The 24173-nt window shown below is 55.2% G+C and overlaps 1 protein-coding gene across 1 annotated transcript; it reads right to left on the bottom strand.

Annotated features, from left to right (window-relative positions):
* Nucleotides 1–986: 986 nt before the first annotated feature.
* Nucleotides 987–24104, bottom strand: GMEB2 (glucocorticoid modulatory element binding protein 2). The gene is made up of 10 exons (XM_060033269.2): nucleotides 24007–24104; nucleotides 15194–15358; nucleotides 14732–14829; nucleotides 14050–14177; nucleotides 8241–8344; nucleotides 5666–5823; nucleotides 3774–3845; nucleotides 3278–3415; nucleotides 2840–2962; nucleotides 987–2344 (listed from the first exon to the last, which is right to left on the bottom strand). Exons 2-10 carry the CDS (start codon nucleotides 15322–15324, stop codon nucleotides 1686–1688), a joined length of 1611 nt encoding a protein of 536 aa, XP_059889252.1. The 5' UTR covers nucleotides 15325–15358; nucleotides 24007–24104; the 3' UTR covers nucleotides 987–1685.
* Nucleotides 24105–24173: the final 69 nt, after the last annotated feature.

Raw genomic sequence — 24173 nt, 5'->3', positions numbered from 1 at the left:
GTGGGCCCCTCCCCACACCCCGGGTTCAGGGCCCGCCAGGCGCCGGTGTCCACAGGAGCAGCTGTCGGTGGCTTCCGTCCGTGTGGCTCTGAAACCAACTTTCCTCCCGGTGCCACGTGGCCTGCGGGCGGGGCGGCTTCCGAGAGGTGGCAGGTCTGACCGGAGAGGCTCCAAGCACAAGACGCCCGGCTCCACTCGCGACGCGTTCTGATACGGTCTGAGCCAGACTCGGGACGGGCTGGGCGCCTAGCCCGCGGGCTCCCACCACACGTGTATGAGACGCGCCTGGAAGAGGAGCGTGTAGCAAACAGGGAAGTGACACCGCGCTGAAACCAGCAGGCCCGAGACAACGGCCAACCGGACCTGACAGAAACAAAACAGCCTCGGTGCTTGACGCGGGGCGAGGGTGCTGAGGGGGGGTCCGGGCCGCCCGACAGACGGAAGGACGGATGGATGGATGGACGGAGCCCAGTTCCCTTCAAAGTGCGAGGCGGGCAGTGGCTTCTCTCTGGGTCTCCACAGGTGACAGACAGGAGGCCCAGGGTGCCCGTGGGGACCCTCTGCTGCAGTGGCTCAAGGCCTGCAGGAAGGCCCCTCCCTGGTCTTCCTCCTGAGTCCACAACCAGAAGGGCAGAGGGCCGACTGGCCCACGGACATCCTTCCCGCGAGCATCTGGGTGCCCCCACCTCACCCAGCACTGGCCCCGAACGCCCGCCTCCAGGAGGGGGCCCACCAGCACGCCGAACACAGGGGATCACGAGCCCTGACCTGGGGCGCGTCCCAACTGGGAGTGAACCCTCCAGAGCCCCTGCTTGTTCTTTCCACGCGCCCTCCTCAGGCCAAAGCCGCGGGGGACGCCCACCATCTTGCTCCCCTGGGGCCTTCCCGACAGTCCCTGTGTACAAAACACTCTGGAACCCAGAACAGATCGGGAAGCCTAGGCACTCAGCGTCGTTTAGGTTGAAAACACTATAAACCTGACTCTTCCTAGAAGCCTACTAAGGAGTTCACTTAAAAATACCCCCAGAGCGTGTGCAATGGCCCCTGAGCCCCTGAGCACCTGGCAGGCAGGAGTGGGGGCGGGGTGCCCCCCCCGGCCTGTGCTGCTCAGGCCCCTCGGCCCCTCTGGCCAGGCAGGTGCCCCGGGGTCTGCACCCCGACCCCTGGGTGCCCTGCAGCACCACTGATGCCTGTTCCAGAGGTGGGAGAACAGGGCGCTGGCCACGCTAAACCTACAGAAAACTGTGGGAAGAGACCAAATCCATAGGATCCATGGGTTTCCACACTTGGGACAGTTCCCAAGACACGTGTCAGTAACGGCCCGGCCCAGCCGGTGGGCCAGGCCCCGCCCCCCGCCCTGCTTCTGCTGCCAGCTGCACCTGGGCCCCCTTGGCCTCCCCGGCCTGGCTCCTGACCAAGGCCCCACATGTAAACAGTATTAATAAGCAACAGATGGAAAAATATATTTCCCAGAAAACAGGGGAGGAGGCTCAGAACCCGGGGACCCGTCTCAGGCTGCTGCCACGTCCCTCTCCTCTCCTCTCCGTCTGTTTTGGCGTTTCCTCTCTTTGGTTCAGCAGCCCCGCGTGGCCCGCCGGGCGCCAGCGCTGTGCTCCCGGCCAGCCACGGCCTGAGGAGAGGCGGCCAGCCCTGTGCTCACGAGGGGCCTCGCCCTCCGCCAACGGCTACTTGTGCTCATGGCCCTCCGCCATGGCGGCCACCTCGATGGTGGCCGTGTGCTCCTCGGGTCCCGGGGCGGCCACGGCGCTCTCAACAGCCCCCGTGGGCACCGTCACGATGGTGCTGCCCCCGGGCGACACCTGGGCCACGTTCTGCAGGGTGGGGCCCAGGCCGGGCAGGGTGAGCAGCTGCAGCGGGCTCACCACCTTGACCACAGTGCTGCCGTCCTGCATGGCGGCTGTGCTCAGGACCGTGAGGCTGGACGCGTCCGGGTGGATCTCCACCGTGCTGGGGAAGGTAGTGCCCGAGGAGGCCAGCACCGTGTAGCCCCCAAGCAGCGGTGAAGCGGGGGAGCTTGCCGGAGCAGCCTGGGGCATGGCCTTGCCCAGCATGGGGGAGGGCAGGGTGGACACCACTTTGCCCAGCGGCACGCTGGTGAGCTGGGAGACAGGCACACCGGGGGTCAGGGCGATCTGGGCGGACTGGGCGAGCACCTGCGAGGCGATGGCGGCCGGCCCGGACGTGGCCCTTGCGAGCCGGGGCCGCTTCACGGGGGGGGGCAGGGAGACAGGCGTCAGCGTCATGAGCACGTTGCTGAGGTGCTGCGACTTGTGCTTGAGCTCCTTGGCCCGACGGCGGTGCTCGTCACACTGCTGCTCCAGGGCTGCGGCGACAGCGACAGGGCGTGACCGCGGGGCACAGCGGGCACCCACAGCCTGCCCTGGCCGGGGCCTGCGCTGACTTGGGGCCTGACCCTCACGTCCTCACGGTGATGCTCTGTCCTGTCCCCCACGGCCCTTGCAGTGACACTCTGTGTGGGGCCTGCTCTGATGGGGACCCACCGCTCTGAGGAAGCAAAAGAGTCATCCTGAGCAGCTACCTTGCTCCGCCCGACGTGGGGACAGGCCTCCCCTGTTCCCTGTACTGTTTCCAATCATCCTAGCGCTCGCAGGAAAGCTGCCTCGGTGACGTACTAAGATAAGGAGGGCACAGCGTAAGCAGCCTGTCTCACACGTGGCCGCAGGCACCCCCCCAGGAAGGTGCCGCCTCACAGGCAAACCGCGGGGCCGAGGGGGAATTCACCGGAAGCCTGGCTGGGGTCATCTCGGGGTCACCACCCCCGCGCAGCTGGGCGGCTCACGGCGCAAGGCCAGCATACCTGCCAGGTCGCGGGCGTACTGCTCCCGCGAGCGGTCCATCTGGCACTTGTGGCTGGCCAGCACCTTCTTCACGAGGTCCAGCATGCCGAAGTTCTGCACGATGTTGTTGAGGAGGACGGCGTCTACAAGGGCAGGGCGAGCACACAGTGAGAACGCACCGGCCCACAGCAGGGTCTGGGGCACGCCACGCCCCCCGGTGAGATGAGGGGCTGGGCCCAGCAGGTTACTGATTCCCGGCCTCAGCTTCGTCCCCGTGGCAAGGAGGGACCTGGTGGGAACAGGCTAACTGCCCACCCCCGCCAACGCTGCTGGGCTCAGCTCGGAGCCAGAAGGAGCAGGCTGCACCCACGGGCGTCCTGAAGCCGCCCACCACCGCCACCACCACGAGCAGAAGAGGCCTCCGGGCCCACAGACCAAGGCAGGGCAAGACCGCTCACCTCGGAGCTGCAGGGGAGGGTCCTGGACCCGCTGCTGCAGACCCTTCATGGTCTCCACCAGCTCCTGGTGGAACTCCTGTATGACCTCGTCCAGCAGGCCTGCGTCCTTCAGCCCTCGCCAGAAGGCAAACGTGTCATCTGTGAGAGAAGGAGCGGCTCAGAGATGGGGAGTCCTGCACAGGCAGCCCCACCGCCGGTTCCAACCACACGGAGGAGCAAAGAACTGCCAGGAGAACACGGTTCTGAGGGGCAGTAGTGCCCCCCACAACCATACGCGCCAAGTCCAGTGGGTGGGCCCTGCACTTCCTGCAAGAGGACGCCCGGCGGTCCGCAAAGGCGAAACCAGCCGCAGATCGGAGCCCCGCCCCAACGCACCCCCTCGGTGAAAAGCCACGGGAAGGCCCCGCCCCCGCCGTGAGCCGCTCAGGAAGGCTCCGCCCCTGCCGTGAGAAGCCCAGGAAGGCCCCGCCCCCACCGTGAGAAGCCCAGCCCGCACCTCCGACGGCTGTGGTCCAGTCCCCAGGGTCCTCACAAGTCTCGATGGTGATAGTGGCAGGAGCACCGTTCACTGCAACCAAGATGAGCCCGGTGAGCTTCGCCTGCGACAGGCCAGCGTCCCGCCCACCACCCACCCCAGCTCTGACTCGCCGCAGCCACCCGCATTTTCACAAAATTGAATGAGGTGCACGAGCACAACAGAGCATGCACGTGCCCTGCGTTCTAAATTCACTGTTAAACATGTAAAAAGAAGGAGCTGGAACATGCCTCCTCGAACCTGTCCACGTGTCCTCAACATGCTGCTGTCCTTGTCACGGCCACAAGCTTCTACAGCCTGCTGGCCAGGGGCCACAGGCCAGCCTTTCTGCCTGGCCTGCTCTTGGGGTCTCTGTCTCACTGACACTAAGCATCCGTCTCAGCAGCTACCATGTTTCCGTCTTTGTAAATCAGAAGCGGGACTTAGAGACGCAAGCCACCCCAGCTGGGCCACCTCTGACTCCAGTGTCTGCAGAGTCCTGGACACGGTCTGGATCTGGCCATTGGGGCTGAGCAACAAGCCTGGAAGCCTAGCCTCTGGGTGCGCCCCCTGACCTCACGCCAGCCTCGCTCACATCCGACAGACGTCGGCTGGGGATGCGAGATGCCTGAAATAGCTCCTTCCTAGTCTGGGCTGGTGCAGAGAGGCAACGCAGGTGTTCTGAGGACTCTGGCTGAAGAGACCACCATGGAGGTGAGTTTAAACAAAGCGACACACCATCCAAGCCACCCAGGGACAACAGGCTTCTAAGAGCTAAATCCCAAACCCCATGTGGCCTTTACCGGACACGGCGCTCTGACTGGAGCGTCAGCGCCCAGAGCCTTCCTGGAGATCTGTCACTGCGGCCGCCTTTTACAAGGCAGAACAGAGAGTCTGGACCCAATGACCCGGAGGAGGCCCTGTTCCCACGGAAGCCACTGGCCCACCAGGAGTGCTGTCTCCCTGTGTCTCCTGGGGGCGGGGGTGGGGGCCTTACCGTGACCCAGCCCCTCCCACACTGTGTAGTGCAGTCCCAGGGCCAGCCCTGACTGCCGGCAGCCTGCGTGTTCCTAGAGCTCCTGGGAGGGACTCCCACACTGGGCCAGCTGCCAGCCCATGCAGGTAGGGGCAGGGACTCATTTGGGGTGAACCCCAGGACCTCACTTTGCCCCCAAGCCTCCCTCTCCATCCTCCTAAGTACAGGACAAGGCCCCTCGACCAACCACCGTCTGGTCAGCCATAGGACAGTCCCTGGCCACGCGGCAGCAGGCCCAGACTGACCTGTGGAGCAACAACTTAGGGACAATGCAATTCCCATCACAGGAAAGGTAGCGCCACCAAGTTATCAATGGGCAACATGAACAGGGAACTTGGGACCGGATTTCATGCTAACTTGTTTTAAAAAGAACCTCTGTATTCAAAAATCTGGAAAGAATTCCAGGAAATGTTTAGTCCTTCTACCAGTTAGAGCAACAGATGCCAACGCAGAACATCATAAACACATCAACAAATCTCAAGTTGCGGGAAGTGCACGAGCCGGAACCAAGCGCCATGGGGAGCGGCCCCAGGGCAAGGACAGAGGGCAGACCAGGCGCGTGGGGCGCTCCCTGCACTGGCCGAAGCCGGGGGTGGGCACTGCACGTTTGCTCTGTTATTCTTCATACTTTTCTCTACACGTGAATCATTGTATTTTATAATAAAAATGGCTTAGAAAGAGGAAGTACTTCAGTCTTCCCTGTGGATGAAACAGCAATTCAGCTAGACTTCCTCGGTGAGGAGGGAGGTGGCTGCGGACCCCTGGGGCCTGGAAGGGACAGCTGAGTGGACAGGGAGGCCCCGCTTGTGGCCGGCAGCAGAGGTGGCCCAGCACGTACCGTCGGCCGTGGCAGGCGTGAGCGGGATGTACTCGGCAGGCGTGGGGCTGCCCAGGGATGCACGGGCCCCCGAGAGGTCGATCTTGGTGCTGCGGCAGGTGTTGGAGCAGACCCTGTCATGCTGGTAGAAGTCCAGCTCCCCGGAGTCCATGATCTTCCTGCGCAGAGGAGGGCGGGGTGTCAGCCACGGAAGGCCTGCCCCGGGGTGGGCCCAGAGTGGTGTGTCTGCGGAGGCAGGCTCCACCGGGGCTCCCGGGCAGGCCTCTCCAACACCCCAGCACAGCTCTCTCAGGTGGCGTGGGGACGCCTGCGTGTGGCTCTGTCCACAGGAAGGGCGACCACAGTGGCTGGTGCTCCGAGGGAGGTGGCTGTCCAGAGACGCCGGTCAGCACTGAGGGGCTGGGCCTCTCCGAGATGCTCTGCTGCCCGTCAGCCCCGGGGTGAGGGGGACGACTCAGGGCCAAAAGAGGTGCTGACGGCGGCACACCCGCCTGGTGCGTGGCCCAAAAATCGAGACCCTCCAGAAGCACCAACAGCGCCAGCGCCTCTGGATTCTCGCTGTGTCACCTCCCAGCCTCAGTTTTACCAGGAAGGCGCCACATGTGCCCTGCCTGCTGGGACGCCCCCCAGGCCCTCCTCTCTGGCCTCTCCCAGAGCTCCTGGGCTTCAGTTCGGTGCATCTCAACTGGCCTGCCTCGACCCGCGAAAGGATCGGACGGCTCTGGGGCTGCCGCCCACCTCGGCCTTGGGGCAGCGTGAACGCGCTGGCTCCAGGGAGTGCAGCAGACGGCACCTCCCGGCGGTGCTCTTCCAATGAAACAGTCACAGCCGCACCACCAAGATACTCACGCCCGGCGGCAGGTGGGGCTGAGAGAGGAAAGAGCTGGGTTGATGGGAGGGTGCAAAGCTGCTCCGGGGGAAGGAAGGGGCTCCCCAGGGAGAGTGACAGGGCTCCCACGGGCTGCAGGCACCCAGGGCAGCAGACATGCCCAAGGACAGCAAGAAGCCGCTTCCCCCGGGAATAAACACAGGAAGGAGAGGGGCCCCTTCAGCAGCAAAGCAACCAGATCCCGCCCCTCTGGACACCATGAAAAACCATGGCTGTCTCTGGACAGGCACGCAGCAGGGCCCAATTCGGAGGGGCGAGCCGTTACCACCAAAGCAGAAAATGTTAGAACACGGAAATCAGGCATTAACGCTCCTGGGGGTATAAATGCAAAAGCCTAGTCTGTCCTCAGCCTTCTTGGAAGCGGCATCACCCTTCCCGTTTCACAGGTGGAAGGGAGGAACTCCGAAGGCCACCCGTGACAGGCCACACCCACCAGGGCGGCTGGTGGAACGGGCACCGCAGAGGGCCCCACGGGAGAGCCTGAGCAGGACACTCCAGACCCTCGACATTCTAGGACCTGATGTCGGTGTGAAGTAGCGAAGAGCCAGCCTGAAGCTTCCCACCAATTCCTACTTAATTTCAAAGGGAAGACGCAGTGTACAGGGAGAAAGGTGAGTGGACGCCACACCAAGACCCCGCCACCAACAAGGGAAGCCGATGGGGCACAGGCCAGCAGGACTGACTCTAAAAACAGGAAAGTTGGGGCTCTAGGCCAAGACACCCTGAAAGCATCAACGCCACGACTGTCACAAGGTCACAGGAACAGTGCAGCTTGGAGGAGACCAATGCTGCCAGTGAACAAAGACAGTCCGGACAGGACCCTTGCTGGCAGACTGGTCATCCAGAAAGGACGATGTCTGGACAACTGGACAGACCAACACACAGCAGCTTAAAGAAGCGCAGGCTCTCAACAGGGACCCGAGTCTGGGGTGATGGTGGGAGACACACGGGGGTAGGTGCTGCCTCAGAAGGAAGAAGGCTGCCCTGGCCACTGTCCTGACGTGCAGACAGCTTCACGGCCAGTGTCTTCCTGGTGACACAGTCACAGGTGCCTCGGTAACGGACTGGTGGTGATCAAACCAAGACAGAAAGGGCTTCCCTGGGGGTGCAGTGGTTGGGAATCCGCCTGCCAATGCAGGGGACACGGGTTTGAGCCCTGGTCCGGGAAGATCCCACATGCCACAGAGCAACTAAGCCTGTGCACCACAACTACTGAGCCTGAGCTCTAGAGCCTACGAGCCACAGCTATTGAGCCCGCAAGCCACAACTACTGAGCCGACGCTGCACAACTACTGAGCCCACGCTCCACAACTACTGAAGCCCGCACCACTCCTAGAGCCCGTGCTCCACAACAAGAGACGCCACCGCAGTGAGAAGCACGCACACCGCAACGAAGAGTAAGCCCGCATGCAGCAACAAAGACCCAATGCAGCCAAAAACAATAAATAAATTTAAAAAAAAGCAAGACAGAAAGCCCTGCAAGTCTGACAGGGTCACGCGCTGGCAGGGGTGTGGGCGGCCCAGCTCCGGGACGCTGTCCACAATCCTCACGTAGAAAATGCCCCTCATCCTCAAAACGCAAAACCCAAGGAAAAAGCAGTGGCCACAGTGCCCCCCGACATAGGGTCGCCGGCCCACCCCTGCCCCGTCCCTCCAGCCGGTCCCCCGCCCCCACGCCCCACCGACCTGAGCATGATGCCGTTCATGCGGATGGCTCGCTTCCAGTCCTTCAGGGTGGACTTGCCGGCCAGGTGCACAAACTCCTTGGGGCTGATGACATGCTCATCGTACTGTGGAGGGAAGAGCAGAGCAAAATCAGGACAGAGCCTCCCCACCGCCCTTCTCTCCTGCCTGACACCACCGCCCCCCCAGAGCTGGCCTGGGAAAGGGGGTGGACGGCAGGGCAGATGTGGTGGAGCCGTGGGCTGGCTCTCACCCTGACATTCAGGATTCAGGAAAGAACCACCATGTGAGACGAGCCTGACCCCTGTGCACAGGGGCTGGAGTGGGGAGCTGGCCTCCTCCTGCCCCAGCGGGTAGTCAGACACTGAGCCCCAGCGTGTAGTCAGACACTGAGCCCCAGCGTGTAGTCAGACACTGACCCGCAGCGTGTAGTCAGACACTGACCCCCAGCGGGTAGTCAGACACTGACCCCCAGCGGGTAGTCAGACACTGACCCCCAGCGGGGAGGGAGCTAAGTGCTTGGCGCCTCCCCCCAGCCACACACCCAACGCCGGGGACCCAAGGACCCCACACCACTCAGAAAGGCACAGCGCTCTCTCCCTCCCTTCAGACAGCAACTGGCAAACCTCCTTACGCATAACTTATTCCACAAATAATGTACACATATATCACACCAAGTAACAGGAGACACAGTGCACAGGGTCAGCTGTGAATGTCCCTTCAGCCGGTCTGGCCCACCCCTAACGGCACCCTTCACGGCCCAGGAGCATATGTCCACTTCAAAGTCAGGGACCTGCCCCCACTCCTCACAGGTCTGCTAGTTTCCCCCAACAGTGGCCTGAGAAGGTAAAGTATCCTATTCAGTCTTATTAAACAAGAAATTACTGGAACCAAAGAACAAACATAAAACTGCATTTACTTAGAAAACAAAGGACTTCCCTGGTGGCACAGAGGTTAAGGATCCGCCTGCCAGTGCAGGGGATGCGGGTTCGAGCCCTGGTCCGGGAAGATCCCACGTGCCATGGAGCAACTAAGTCAGTGCACAACAACTACTGAGCCTGCGCTCTAGAGCCTGCGAGCCACAACTACTGAGCTCACGTGCCACAACTACTGAGCCCACATACCACAACTACTGAAGCCCATGCCTCTAGAGCCTGTGCTCAGCAACAAGAAAAGCCGCCGCAGTGAGAAGCCCACACACCTCGATGAAGAGTAGCCCCCGCTCTCTGCAACTAGAGAAAGCCCACGCACAGCTTTATTAAAAAAAAAAAAGAAAGAAAAGAAAGAAAACAAGCAGGCTGGGGATGGATAAGTCACTGGTCTCAGCAGAGGCAGAAACGAAAGCTCCAACTGTGGCCTGGATGCACAGCTGGGCCCCAGCCAGGGTGCCGGCCGTCCCAGGCGTCCCCTTCCCGGGCGGCTGCCTCTCGGGCGCCCTGCAGTCTGTGTCAGGTTGGGCCCAGGTTACCATGCCGCTGGAGCAAAAGCACCTGCACTCAGCCACACGTGCTCTGTAGCGCTCCACAGATAGTCATATTCTACAAATTGGAGGCTCGTGACAACCCTGTTTCGAGCAAGGCTATCGGCGCCGTTTTTCAAGAGCAGTTGCTCACTTCAGGTCTGTGTGACACTTTCTGGTAATTCTCGCAATGTTTCAAGCTTTTTCGTTATTACTATAGTTGTTATGGTGAGCAGTGACCTTTGATGTTACTACTGCCACTCCAAAAGCTCAGATGGCGGCTAGCATTTTTTAGCAATAAAGTACTTTTAAATTAAGGTATGTACATCGTTTTTAGACATACTGCTATGACACCATTAACAGAGTACAGTCTAGTGTAAACATAATTTTTATATGTGTGAAGAAACCAAACAGTGTGTGTGACTCTTCTTACTGAGACACGGGCTTTACTGAGGCGGTCTGGAACTGAACCTGCAGCGTCTCCGAGGTCTGCCTGTATCTCCAGTGCACTTGGTCGCGGCAAACGCCACCAGCCTGGGAAGCCCCTCTTGACGGAAGCAGCTGTCCTAATTGCCTGAGCCCTGCACTCTTTCTCTCTGAGTCAGGAAGCCACTCATTCCCTCAGTCAGCTGGTCGGGAGCCAGGCCTGAGCCTGGGCAGACAGGCAGAGTCAGAGTCGGAGGACCTCGCTGGCCACTGCCCGAGCCCAGGAAGTCCACACTGGGCCCGGCCTCCGCCCCCACCACGTGACACCCTCTCTGGCCATCGCCTCTGGCCCTGCCCGCACCCGGACACTGCAGCACCACCTGCCGGCCTGTCCCTCCCTTGCATCTTGTGCGCCCCCCATCCCACCTCCCTCTGGGGGACCAGGCTCTCCTCTGCTGGCTGGGCAGGTGTGCCCCACTGTCAGGGTGGGCCAGCTGATCCCACTCACAGCCCTCCAACCGTCCCACCACAGAGCATGCGGAGCCCCCTAGGACGCACACCAGCACTGCAGAGCCCATCACCTTAGACTCACCCAGCTCCTCCACTCTCCACGCCTCTGGCCACCTAAAAGCTCCTCTCTGGAGCCACTTTCCCTCTGCCTGAAATCATTTCTTAGAATACCTTTAGTTACGACTTGCTGGTGGCAAACACACTTTTGCCTGAAGACGTTTCTGTTTCCCCGATTTCTGAAGGCGACTCCACTGCGTGCAGCCTTCCTCTCCTGGCACGAGGAGACCCGCCCTGCGCCGGTCCCCCGGCTCCCTGAGGAGACCCGCCCTGCGCCGGTCCCCCGGCTCCCCGGGAGTCTTTAGAGCTCAGCTGCCAGGGGGTCTTGCTCCACTGCTCTCATTATTACACCTCTTTTGCTTCTAACTTTTAATTCTGCTGTGATTTCAACCTTACAAAATAACTGCAGGTACAGTACAGAGCCGCAGCGGCCCCTTCCCCAGGCTCGCTCTCCACACAGGGCCCATCTCTAAACGCTCGTGGGGTAGCCGCCCTGAGTCCTTCACACCTATTTCCTGAGAACAAGGTTCCTACATAACCACACACAGCTCTCAACATCAGGAAACTACCATTAATGTATTATTATCTGATGCACAGGCAATATTCCAATTTCACAAACTGTCCCAATAACGGCCTTTGTGGCGACTTTTCTCTGATGCAGGACATGGCCTGACTTTGCGCTGCACTGACCACTGCGTCTTGCCTCTGACTCAGAGCAGCTCCTCGGCCCGATGGTGTCTTCCTGACCTCGACATCTGTGAAGCATGCAGGTCAGTGTTTTTGTAGACAAAAATTGTGCCCCTCAGTTTTTGTCTGTCTGACGTTTTCCCGAGTAGAGTCGGGTTGTGGGGTTTTGTCAGGAATGCCACAGAATCCCTGCCCATTCGATCAGGAGGCCGGGATGGAGGCTGGTCCCGATACTGATGCCCAAACGTCATCACATTTAGCGAGTGATCTGCAGGCTTCCCCCTGCCGTTCCTGCTTTGCCTCTGTAAGCAGTACCTCAATGATGGGGGTACCTGGAGACCAACTGTCCCTCATCCAGCTTCCCCTGACTAGTTTCAGCACCCCCTGTGGCACTCTGGCTCCAGCACCCCTTCTACATTTGTTAGTTGGTGTAGGAGTTTAACCTCTCCCTTGTGTCAATGTAAATAAATAACATGAAATACACTGCAATAAATACGGGCCCATAGATTCTCGTTTTTACTTGAATCATAATCCCTAACTATCATTCATTATTTTGATGCTAAAGTGTCCCAGGAGCCAGTGGAAGGTCCTCTGAGCTGGCACCTATATGGATTTTGAAATGTGGCTGGTTTCTTCTTACTCATTCAGTTTAGGATCTGTTAAGTCTCTTGAACTGTGGGCTGCTATCTTTCCTTGGTTCTGAAAGTTCTCAGACGCTCTCTCCTCTCAGAATTCAGATAGATGCATTAGACTTTCTTGTGCTTCCATTTTCCCTCATGACATTTTGGGGGATCATTGTCTGGATAACTTCTTCACTTCTATCTTCCATTTCACTATCTCTTCAACTGTGTCTAATGTGCTGTAAAATCCAACCACTTAAGTGTTCAATTTTAATTCTGTTTTTCACTTCTAGTTTGTTTTTTTTTTTTTTAAATAGTTAGTTAGTTAGTTATTTGGTTGCACTGGGTCTTAGTTGCAGGAGGTGGGCTCCTTAGTTGCAGCTCACGGGCTCCTTAGTTGTGGCATGCGAACTCTTAGTTGCAGCATGCATGTAGGATCTAGTTCCCTGACCAGGGATCAAACCCGGGCCCCCTGCATTTGGAGTCTTATCCACTGTGCCACCAGGGAAGTCCCTCTAGCTTCTTGTTGTTGTTGTTTTTAATTAATTTTTGTGTGTGTGTGTGTGTGGCTGCGTTGGGTCTTCATTGCTGTGCATGGGCTTTCTCTAGTTGCAGCGAACAGGGGCTACTTTTCGTTGCGGCACACGGGCTTCTCATTGTGGTGGCTTCTCTTGTTGCGGAGCACGGGCTCTAGGCGCGCGGGCTTCAGTAGTTGTGACATGCAGGCTCAGCAGTTGTGGCTCACGGGCTCTAGAGCGCAGACTCAGTAGTTGTAGCACACAGGCTTAGTTGCTCCGCGGCATGTGGGATCTTCCCGGACCAGGGCTCGAACCCGTGTCCCCTGCATTGGCAGGCGGACTCTCAACCACTGCGCCACCAGGGAAGCCCTCTTTTATTTCTTGAAGTAAATTAAACATAATTATTTTATATTCTGTGTCTCCAAATTCCAAGCTGCAGCATCTGTGGGTCTGGTTCTTCTCTCTGTGGTTTCTGAGTGCACTCATTCAGGGGCTTTATTTCCTGTGTGCTCAATGTTTTGTTTTGCTTTACTGTGAGCTGCTCCTTTTCTTGGAACTTTGTCTGTCAAAATTACTTGAAACCTGAGATAAAGATGAGTTCTACCAAAAAGGATTTTTCACTTGCTTTTGTCAGATCCCTGGAGGAGCTGCCAGCCAGGAACAACCTACAGCTAAACTCTTAGCTAAAGGTGTTCACACTATACAGGCCACATGTGAATCCTCAAGAGGGTTCTCTCTTCCACCCGGTGCTAAGACATGAGACAGGAGTTTTCCATGCCCTGGGGGATAGAGGGGACGGGGAGTATGTGATTAGCATACTCTCTAACCCCCAACACTGAGGGGTAGCAGCATCACAGGGACAATCTCTGCCCCCAACAACACACCCAAGTTGGGAGCCCTGGGCTTCACCTTCTCATCTCCAGCTCCACGAGGCTGAGAAAATCAGCGTCAGGCAAAGGCTCTCAGACAAAAGCCGGGGTAGGTGCTTGGCCTCCCTCTCTAATACGCCTTTATTCAGGCCCTGGGCATGGCTATTGCCTCCTCTTTTGCCAGCCTCAGGAGGCATCTAGAAGATACATTACGAAAATACCTTAAGTGGCATTTTTGGCTCTTTTCAGCACAAGGTGAGTCTGGGTACCTAAACTACCATGTTGCGGAAAGAGCAGACCCCTCCCCTCCATCTCACTCATGACTGCTCATGAGTCTTTGCAAAGCATCCCTCTCGTTCAACCTGCCGATCCCAACTTCAGCAGAGCTGCCTTCCCAGCCTCTCTCCACAGCTTTGCTCCAGGAACAGAGAATCTCTGCCCTGAGGCTCTCCGTGTGCCCCAGCGACAATCCTGTCTGTCCCTGAAGGCTCCTTCCTTCTCCTCTGCTCTCCCAAGCACGGGATTTCTGCCTTCTGAACTGCCCCCTACAGGTCACACCCGCTGCCGTAGGGGTCTTCTTTTGTTTGCTTCACAGCTGCGGGACTGGGGGCCCCTCCCTGCAGCCCGGCACGCAGGCCTGTGCTCTGGTTGCATCAGAACCCTCACCTGAACACACTTCACATTGATGCCGGGGCACACAAACTTCCTCCAGATCAGGTTGGCTCTGCTGTCCCCGCAGGTGATGGGGTACACGATCTCGGCCTCCAGGCTCTCCTCCTCTTCAGCCATCTTCACTTCTCACCAGGTGTGTCGACAGGGAAAGGGGCAACATAGAAAATCAGTTACAACTTCTCCAAAGCACTTTCTGCAAAAGCACAACATTAACTACCAACCTAGAAACCAGAAACTAAAATCCAGGAGGGACTGAGACAGGACCAAGGTGGGCGGGACATTTCTCATCAGCCCAAAGTGCAGAGCCACTGAAGGAAACAAACTTTGCCTGGCACAATTCCAGAGAAAACCTATTCTCAACACTTGGAAGAGCTCTGAGGCCTTCAGCGTTAGGCAACAGGAAAAGACCAAAGGTGATAAATCATCTTCACCGCCGCTCACTGACAGCTACACTAAGTAGGACCACAAAACCAAGCTCTCCCCTCCAGCCACAGGCCAAGGCCACACTGGAGACTCTGCAGCCAGGGCCTCTGTGGCGCCACCTCTGAGGAAGAGCCCACAGAAGAGCCTCGGGAACCTCTGACTTGTCCCCTACTGATGGGAGGACCCCCCCCCCTCGGAAAGGCCACCTCCAGAGCTGCCTACGGGCGCTGCCACGAGAAGGCAGGCTCCCTACCTAACACGGCCTCCTTGAGCTGCGAGGACGCTGTGAACGCGGCTGCAGCAGCTGCCGCGGCGTTTTCCGTCTCCATGTTACCCTCCGTCAGGTCACTCCTGGGAACAGAGGGGAGGAGAGAGGAGACATTAACACCCCCAACAACAGCCAGCCTCGCACTCTGCTGCCATTTCTGCCCGACTTGCCAGTCCAGCCCGAGGTCACGGCACGGCAGGCTCAGGGCCATGCGCTCACCGCGCCGCTGACCCCACAGGCGTTGCTCCTCAGGTTCCCTTGGAAAACCCAGTTCCTAACTGGCCCTACTGTGTTCTTGTCAGAGGAGAAGTTACCGTGCGCTTAGGGGCATGAAGCCATGACCTTGGTGTCGGGAGAAGAGTCGGGGAAGCGTTACTCGCTCCTGGCCGGGTGGCGGCTCTGCGTCCCCTGGCGCCCCCTGCCCCCAGGCCGGGTGCCCATCCTCACCCGTGCGGGGCCAGGTTGGTGGTGACCAGCACGGTCTTCACCTCCTCCATGCCGCTGCCATCCGCCGCCGTGTCGGGCGTCGTTACCACCACCACCTCCTCCATGTGGACGCTCACGTCGGGGGTGGCCATGGCTCAGCGGACAGGAGGTGCCAGGGCACCGGGCCTGCAGGGCAACAGGGGGGCACAGGGTCTGCACGGGGACCTCGCTACCTTCTGACAGAAGCAATGCAAGAGAAGGGCTCTTCCAGGGCCTCGGGCTCTGGCGAGGATGCAGTGAGCACTGAGAAAGGAAGCCCTGGAAGAACCTCGGAGCCATGACAGGCCTGAAAGCCCAGTGGTCACCTGCGGGGGATGGGAAGGAACCAGAATGTGGGCATACGCCTCTGGAGGTGGGTCCCACGCCCTGAACTCAGGGCTGTGCACAGAAAGCCCGCGGAGAGATTTCCCTGGCGGTCCAGTGGTTAAGATTCTGTGCTTCTACTGCAGAAGGCATAGGTTCGATCCCTGGTGGGGAACTAAGAGCCCACATGCTGCAGCACGACCCAAAAATAAACAAAAGAAAGCCCTCGGAGATGGATCCTGTCTCTGGTCTGCGAGACCCTCCCAGGCATTATTGTCTTTGCTGGCTCTGCCCTCCAGCAAGCCCCAGGCCCTCTAGACTCCATGACAGTCACGGCCAGGCAGGCACCAAAAACTCCGGGGACCCAGAGGCACCCCACTGCTCTCCTGCTCTCCATCCTCTGCGCTTGGCTCAGGGCAGACCAGGTACTGATGCATCGCAGCACAGAGGACACGTAAGAGACCTGGCTTTTAGCCAAAGCACAAGGAAGGGCGTTCTGGGGGTCAGAGAGAACGCAGGAGACTGCGGAGAGGAGGGAGGCGGAAAGCGCTTGCCCCCAGCTGTGTGCGAAGGACTGGGTCACTCCTCACCTGTCCGTGTGTGGACCTGACCCTAAATGGCAAACCAAAGATTTCGCGGACCGACCTCCAGGATCGACCCCCACCAGGTCTCAGACTGGCCTTGGGTGGCACCTATGGGACAGATCCAGAGAACACTGCACAGGCTGGAAGGCTGAACTGATTCAGGTCCATGCCCGCCCACAGAGGGGGCTCAGAACCCGCAACCCAGCTCCATTTCCTGCTACAACAAAACGCTCCATCCTCCACGGGGTTTAAACAAGAGCCAGAACCTCACAACACAATATTCAAAGTATCCAGAATATGATCCAGAATTATCTAACCCACAAAGAACCAGCAAAGTCTGACCGATTCTCAAGGGAAAAATTATACAAGAGAAGCCCAATCCAAGGCGACCACCGGAACCCACAGTGACCTCAGAGCTGCGGGCGCTCCTGCTCCACACGTGGAGCCAGCCATCCTCGAACGGGCTGCCTCAGGAACCGAAGCCACAGCCTAGTGGAAATCGGAAAATTAAAAACTATAATAACAGAAATAAAAAAATCCACCTGGTGGGCTCAATATCGGAATGGAGATGAGCGAGGAAAGAGATACAGCAATGAAAATAAAGATAGATCAGTACACATGATCTAATCTGAACAACAGAAAGAAGATGGAAAAACAAAATGAACAGAGCTTCAGGGAATGCAGAACAATATAAAAAGGTGGCCATCTGTAACAACAGAGGCCCAGAAGGAAAGAAGAAAAAAGCGTGATGCTAAAAAAACTCTGAAAAAATAATAGCCGAACACTTCCCAAATGTAGTGAAAACTATAAACTTATACATTCAAGAAGCTCAACAAACCTCACACAGGATAAACTCAAAGAAATCTACGCCCAGAACATAATCAAACTGCCGAAAACTAAGGACAATGTTAAAACATCCCCAAAGCAGCAGATAAGAAGGTGTGTATTTCCACGTAAGAATAAGAATTTGAAGGCCTGTGGGGCTCTCCCCTCAGAAGCACAGAGCCCGATGCAGGGACATTCTTAACACGCTGAAAGAAAAGCGCCTCGGCCCGGATTCTACAACAGTGAGAAGACCCTTTAGAAGTGAAGGCACAATAAAGACATTTCCAGATGAAGGAAAATGAAGAGAACGGGCCACAGTCAGACCTAATGCAGTACTTCAGACAGAAGGAAATCACAGCAGAGGGAAGCCTGGAACGTCAGGAATGAAGGAAGGCAACCAAAACGGGAAATATCTGGATAAACACGTAAATGATCGTTCCCTTCAGTTCTTCAGGCATGTCTGACAGCTGAAAGCAAACATTCAACACTGCTGGTGGGACTCAATGTCCGCAAACATAGACCATCTACAGCTTCAAAGCGGATGGTGCCAGGGCCCACATGGTGGTCCTGCTTCTATATCCCTCTGAAGGGGAGAACACTGTTCTAAGCAGACAGAAAAATCAAGTCCTTCAAAATGCGAATGGGTGAGCAAGCTGGATATTCCATGTAATGACCTCTGGAAGGTCATCCAGAGACAAAAGAAGTGAGGTATGAAGCCACAGAAAGACACGGCGGGGACTTCCCTGGTGGCACAGTGGTTAAGAATCCGCCTGCCAATGCAGGGGACACGGGTTCGAGCCCTGGTCCGGGAAGATCCCACATGCCATGGAGCAGCTAAGCCCGTGCGCCACAACTATGGAGCCTGCGCTCTAGAGCCCACAAGCCACAACTACTGAGCCCACATGCCACAACTACTGAAGCCCGCACGCCTAGAGCCCTGCTCCGCAACAAGAGAAGCCACCACAGTGAGAAGCCCGTGCACCACAACAAGAGCAGCCCCCGCTCGCCATAACTAGAGAAAGCCCACGCGCAGCAACAAACACCCAACGCAGCCATAAATAAATAAATTTATTTATTAAAAAAAAAAAGACAGGGCAGACCCTTAAATGCACACTGTGAAGTGACAGAAGCCAGCCTGAAGAGACCAGTGGCTGCCAGAGGGTTGGGGGCGTGGGCAGCAGGATGAACAGGCGAAGCACAGGATGTTTAGGGCAGTGACACCACTCTGTGTGATCCTGTCATGGTGGATATCCACCATCACGCATTTGTCAAAACCCACGGGATGTACACCACCAAGATGGCGCCCCAAGGTAGACTATGGACTTTGGATGGTTCTGATGTGTCAATGTAGGTTCATCCTTCGTAAAAAAACATGCCCTTCTGTTGAGTGATTTCATTAATAGGGGAAGCCGTGCACGTGTGGGGGCAGGGAGTACACGGGAAGTCTCTAGAACTCTTTCTCAATTTTGTTGTAAACCTGCAAGTGCTCTGAAAACTTAAGTCTTAATTAAAAAATATAAAACTAAAACATACACTGTACAACACCAAAAGTGAACCCCAATGTAAACTATAGACTCTGGTTGATGATGGGTCAACTGGGGTTTGTGATTGTAACAAACATACTACTCTGGTGAGGATGTTCGTGCTGAGGGAGGCTGGGAAGGGGGTACCTGGGAACTCTGGGGGCTCCTGCTCAACTGTGCTGTGAACATAAACCTGCCCCAAAATGAAGTATGTATATTACAATTCAGCGAATAGAGAATATAGTGGAAAATGCAAAGACAAGCTATAGGTGGAAGAAAATGCTTGCAAATCGCATGTCTGACAAAGAACTTGTATGCAGAATATACAAAGAACTCAACAACAACAACACAATTTAAAAGCAGGCAGAAGTGGGGCCTTCCCTTGTGGTCCAGTGGTTAAGAATCCGCCTTCCAATGCAGGGGACGTGGGTTCGAGCCCTGGTCAGGGAACTTAGGATCCCACATGCCGCAGAGCAACTAAGCCTGCACGACGCAACTAAGACCCGACGCAGCCAAATAAACAAATAATTTTTTTAAATAAATAAATAAAAGTAGGCAGAAGGTTTGAACAGACACTTCACCAAAAGGGAAGTCCAAATAAGCACACAGAGGGACTTCCCTGGTGGTCCAGTGGTTAAGACTCTGCGCTCCCAGTGCAGGGGGCCTGGGTTTGATCCCTGGTCAGTGAACTAGATCCCGCATGCCGCAACTAAAGGAGCCCACGTGCCGCGACTAAGACCCAGTGCAGCCAAATAAATAGTAAAAGAAAAAACAGTAAACACACAGAAAGATGCTCAGCATCATTAACCCACAGGAAAATGCAAACCCAAACCATAACGATACCACCACACCTATTAGAACGGCTCAAAAAGCGCCAACAAAAAGCTGGCGATACAAAGACTGTGAGGATGTGCGGCAGCTGGACTCTCACACAGCTGCTTGGTGCGGCCACTCTGAAAAGGGTCTGGACGTTCCTCAGAAGGCTACGTGTACTCTTATTACAGGACCCAGCAACCCCACTCCTAAGTATCTCCCCCACAGAAACGAAGACTTGGGTTTCCTTAAAAACCCGTACACACAATTCTATGACAGCTTTATTCATAACTGTCAGAAACTGGAAACAACTCAAATGACCTTCAGTAGATGAAAAGAGAAACAAACCTTACAAAAGAATACTCCTCAGCAATATAAGTAAATAAATAAATAAGCTACTTGACATGTGCAACAACCCGGATGGATCTCCAGAGAATCATGCTGAGTGGGTTACACACGCAGACCCTGGAGGTATCAGCACCACAATAAAGCGAATGCCACCATAAAGGGAGGCACGTGACGTTTTTCGTTTCTCAGTGCATATAAAAGTTATATTTACACTATATTATGGTCTATTATGTGTACAATAGCATTACGCCTAAAAATGACATACATACCTTAATGAAAAAATAATTTATTGCTAAAAAATACTAACCACCATCTGAGCGCTCAGAGTCTTAGTAGTAACACCAAAGATCACGGATCACAGATCACTGTAACAAACATATTAATAATGCAAGAGTTTCAAAAATTCCGAGAATTACCAAAATGTGACACAGAGACCCAAAGTGAACAAATGTTGTTGGAAAAATGGCACTGATAGACTTGCGCGATGCAAGGTTGTCACGAACCTTCAATTTGTAAAAAATACAGTATCTGCGAAGCACAAAAAGTGAAGCCCAATAAAACAAGGTGGGCCTGTAGGCTGTATGAGCCCACTTACATGACATTTTGGAAAAGACGAAACTCTAGTGGTAAGAGAACCAATCATTGGTGCCAGGGGCTGGGGGAGGAGGATAGGCATAAAAGGACAGCACAAGGGAGATTCTGGGGGTGACGGGATTGTTCTGTATTCCAATCATGGGGGCAGCTACACGATGAATCTATACAGGTGTTAAACTCACAGAACTGTACAACAAACAACCATAAAAGTTTACCATTTGCGAATCTTTTAAAAAAATTAAATTGGCCAAAAAAAAAAGCTACTGTATCCTGGCATATATGGTCAACTGATTTTTGACAAGGGTGCCAAGACCATTCAATGGGGAATGGGGACAGTCTCATCCATATGTGGAGCTGGGACAACTGGACATCTGCAGGCAAAAGAATGAGGCTGGACCCTTACACCACAGACAAAAATTAACATAAAACGGATCAAAGATCCAAACATAAGAGCAAATACTGTAAAACCCTTAGAAGAAAACACAAGGGAAAATCTTCCTGACACTGGATTTGGCAAAGATTTCTTTTTCTTTTTCTTTTCTTTCTTTGTTTCTTTGTTTTTGGCTGCACCAGCACAGCTTGTGGGATTTTAGTTTGCTGCCCAGGGATGGAACCCAGGCCCTCGGCAGTGAGAGCGCAGGGTCCTAACCACTGGACCATCGGGGGTTCCTGGCAATGATTTCTTGAATATGACACCAAAAGCACAGGCAACAAAAGAAAAAACACATAAATTAGACTCCGTTAAAATTAAAAACGATTGTGCATCAAAGGACACTCTCAGGAGACTGAAAAGACCACCTACACACTGGAAGAAAGTGCCTGCAAAGCACGTGTCTGCCAAGGGATTCACATCCAGGATGCGGCTCGACAAGAGCAAAACAACTTAAAGCATGGGCAAAGGACTCTGGGTAGACATTTCTCCACAGGAAACATGCAAAGAACCTGTACGCCACTGAAAAGATGCCCAACATCCCTAATCACTAGGGAAATGCACACAAAAACCACAAGGAGACACCACTTCACACCCATCAGGATGGTTATTATAAACAAACGGAAAGTACATGTGGTCAGCATGCGGGGAAACTGGAAACACTGTGCACCATCAGCATACAAGCAAAACAGTGAAGCCGCTGTGGAAATCAGTCTGGCAGTTCCTCAAAAAGCTACACATAGGGGGGCTTCCCTGGAGGTCCAGCAGTTAAGACTCCGCGGTTCCAATGCAGGGGGCACGGGTTCAATCCCTGGTTAGGGAACTAAGATCCCACAAGCCGCACGTTGGCCAAAAAAAAAGACCACTTTAAAGTCGCCCTTAAAGTAACGTTGCTCCGTGGTGCTTGGCTCTCACCGAGGTACCGCTGCTTTCACCGGGTGGACTCCAAGGGGGCCAGAAAGCCACGCTTGAGCTCGAAGCTGCAGAAAGGCAGGGACCCACCCTATGGGCGGCTGTCCTCACCCACATCTCAAAACCGCACAGAGCGCTAAGCAGTGGGAACACACAAACCGGAATTCCTGCCTCTCCAATATCAAGTTTTCAAAATTCTTCTTTCCCAATTAACCTTGAGGTAAAGAAGATAGGAGGAAGTATTTCTAAAGTAGCATTCTTAGGCATAAATATACAAAAACAGGACAAAAATGTGAGTGTGCGGTCAGTACATTGGATTCAGATCTGACTTTCCGTTGTCTTCCAAATAATCACAAATATTTTTTTTTTGATAAAAATACCACTAGAAACATAGCAGAGGTCACAAAGCAGTGGCCCACAGACACAACTTTTATTTTTTTAATATTTATTTATTTATCTTGGCTGCGCAGGGTCTTAGTTGCGGCACGCCGGATCTTCATTGCAGCATGCGGGATCTTTAGTTGTGGCATGCAAATTCTTAGTTGCAGCATTCATGTGGGATCTAGTTCCCTGACCAGGGATCGAACCCAGGCCCCCTGCATTGAGAGCGCAGAGTCTTACCCACTGGACCACCAGGGAAGTCCCAGCACAATTTCTTTGATTCTCACTGTGTTTCAAAATTTTTAATTAGTTGCCAGCTTTTTCAAATTTTACAGGGTTCACATTTTAAAAATCAGATTTCCGGCTTCTCTTGAAAAATGTCACAAGAATTCATCCCTAGAGGTGGTCCCCCTCCCTAGTCCTGCATTTCCTTGAGAATCTGGGCTTCCTGGCCCTGCCCTCCTGGGGGCGAGGGGGGCGCAATGCACTAGCTGACCAGTCTCGACCACACCCTGCGTCACACCCAGCCAGGACGCACCTGGCTCTTAAGTGTATGATGTATATGTACAAATCCCCGCCCCACCCCGCCCCCCGTCCAGTATGTCTTCCCAAAGTTTTATACTTCCTACAAAGAAACAATTTTTTAACAGTCTGCTTAATTTATCTTGTTACATTTGGAATTTATTTAATCCATTTGGTTTTACCCGAAACGGACTGACATACACTGTTGGTGGGAAGGTAAATTGGTGCAGCCACTATGAAAACGGTAGTACCCAGGTTCCTCAAAAGACTAAAAATAGAACTACCATATGTTCAGCAACCCCACTTCTGGGTGTACATCGGAAGGAAAACAAATCAGGATACCCAAGAGACACCTGCACCCCATGTTCACTGCAGCATTATTTACAATAGCCAAGATATGGAAGCAACCTAAATGCCCACGGACAGATGACTGAATAAAAATTTGGTATACACATACAATGAAATATAACTTAGCCTTAAAAAAAAAAAGGAAATTCTGCCATTTGTGACAACGTGGTTTAATGTAGAGAACGTCATTCTAAGAGAAATAAGCCAGACACAGGACAAAATACTACATGCTACCACTTACATGAGGAATCTATAATAGTCAAACGCGGAGAAGCAGACAGTGGAATGGTGGTTGCCAGGAGCTGGTGGAGGGGGAATGGGACACATCAAAAAGTACAAAGCTTCAGTTATGCGAAATGACTAAGCCCTAGAAATCTAAGGTACAGCATAGGACCTGTGGTTAACAATATCGTACTGTATACTTAAAATTTTGCTAGTTAAGCGTTCTTATCACAAACTAATGAGAGCGGGAATAAACTTCTGGAGGTGATTGACAGGTTAATAGCATAGACTGTGGTTTTACGGGTGCACACTTAACTCATCAAGTTATATACTTCAGTTATGCACAGATTTTTTAAGTTAAAAAATACTGATGTAACTGAAACTGTATTTGCAGTGTTAGCAAAGAAAGAAAACGTTGATTCACTGGAAGTGTCGCTCGACTACATGAACTATAAAGTTAAGTATGTGACAGGTCATTACTGGCAATGGACCCATAGTGATTGGTTCCTACCACGGGGACCAAGGAGATACGGGTCTCACCAAAGGGTTGCACGCACGCAGCCCCCACGGGAAAGGGGGGGGCATTCACCAGGCCCCCACGAGAGGGGGTGTATCCACAAAGCCCCCAAGGGAGAGGGACATCCACAAGGCCCCCAGGGAAGGGGAGAATTCACGCGGTCCCACGGGAAGGGGGGTAGCCACGTGGCCCTCTCCACGCAGCCCGGCCTAAGGCCCTCCCCGGCACCCGCAGCCCGCGGCCCGCAGCCTTCCGGCAAGATGGAGGCCGCGCCGCCGCCGACGCGCCTGACGCGGGCCCGTGACGCCCGTGACGCCCGCCGCGCGCCGCCGCCCCTCCCCCGCTCCCCTCCCCCCGCCGTAACGTCCTGACGCTCCGCAGGGACCCCTGACTGGACGGCGGCGCGCGGCGGAGCGAGAGGCCTCGCCGCGGGGGGGGCGGCGGGCGCTTACCTGGGCCGCGGCCGGGCCTGCGCGGGCGCCAGCGGGCGGGCGGCGGCGGCGGCAGCGGCTGCGGCGGCGGCGGCCGCGGGCTCCGCTCCTTGTTGGGGATTCGGCGGCGGCGGCGGCGGCGGCGGCCCGGGCGCGCGCTTCCTAGTGACGCAGGCGGCGGGGCCGCG

This window comes from Delphinus delphis, chromosome 15 (genome assembly GCF_949987515.2).
Source record: "Delphinus delphis chromosome 15, mDelDel1.2, whole genome shotgun sequence".
Classification (NCBI taxonomy): domain Eukaryota; kingdom Metazoa; phylum Chordata; class Mammalia; order Artiodactyla; family Delphinidae; genus Delphinus; species Delphinus delphis.
The sequence above is the reverse complement of the archived record's forward strand: the minus strand, read 5'-3'. Positions and strand labels throughout refer to the sequence as shown.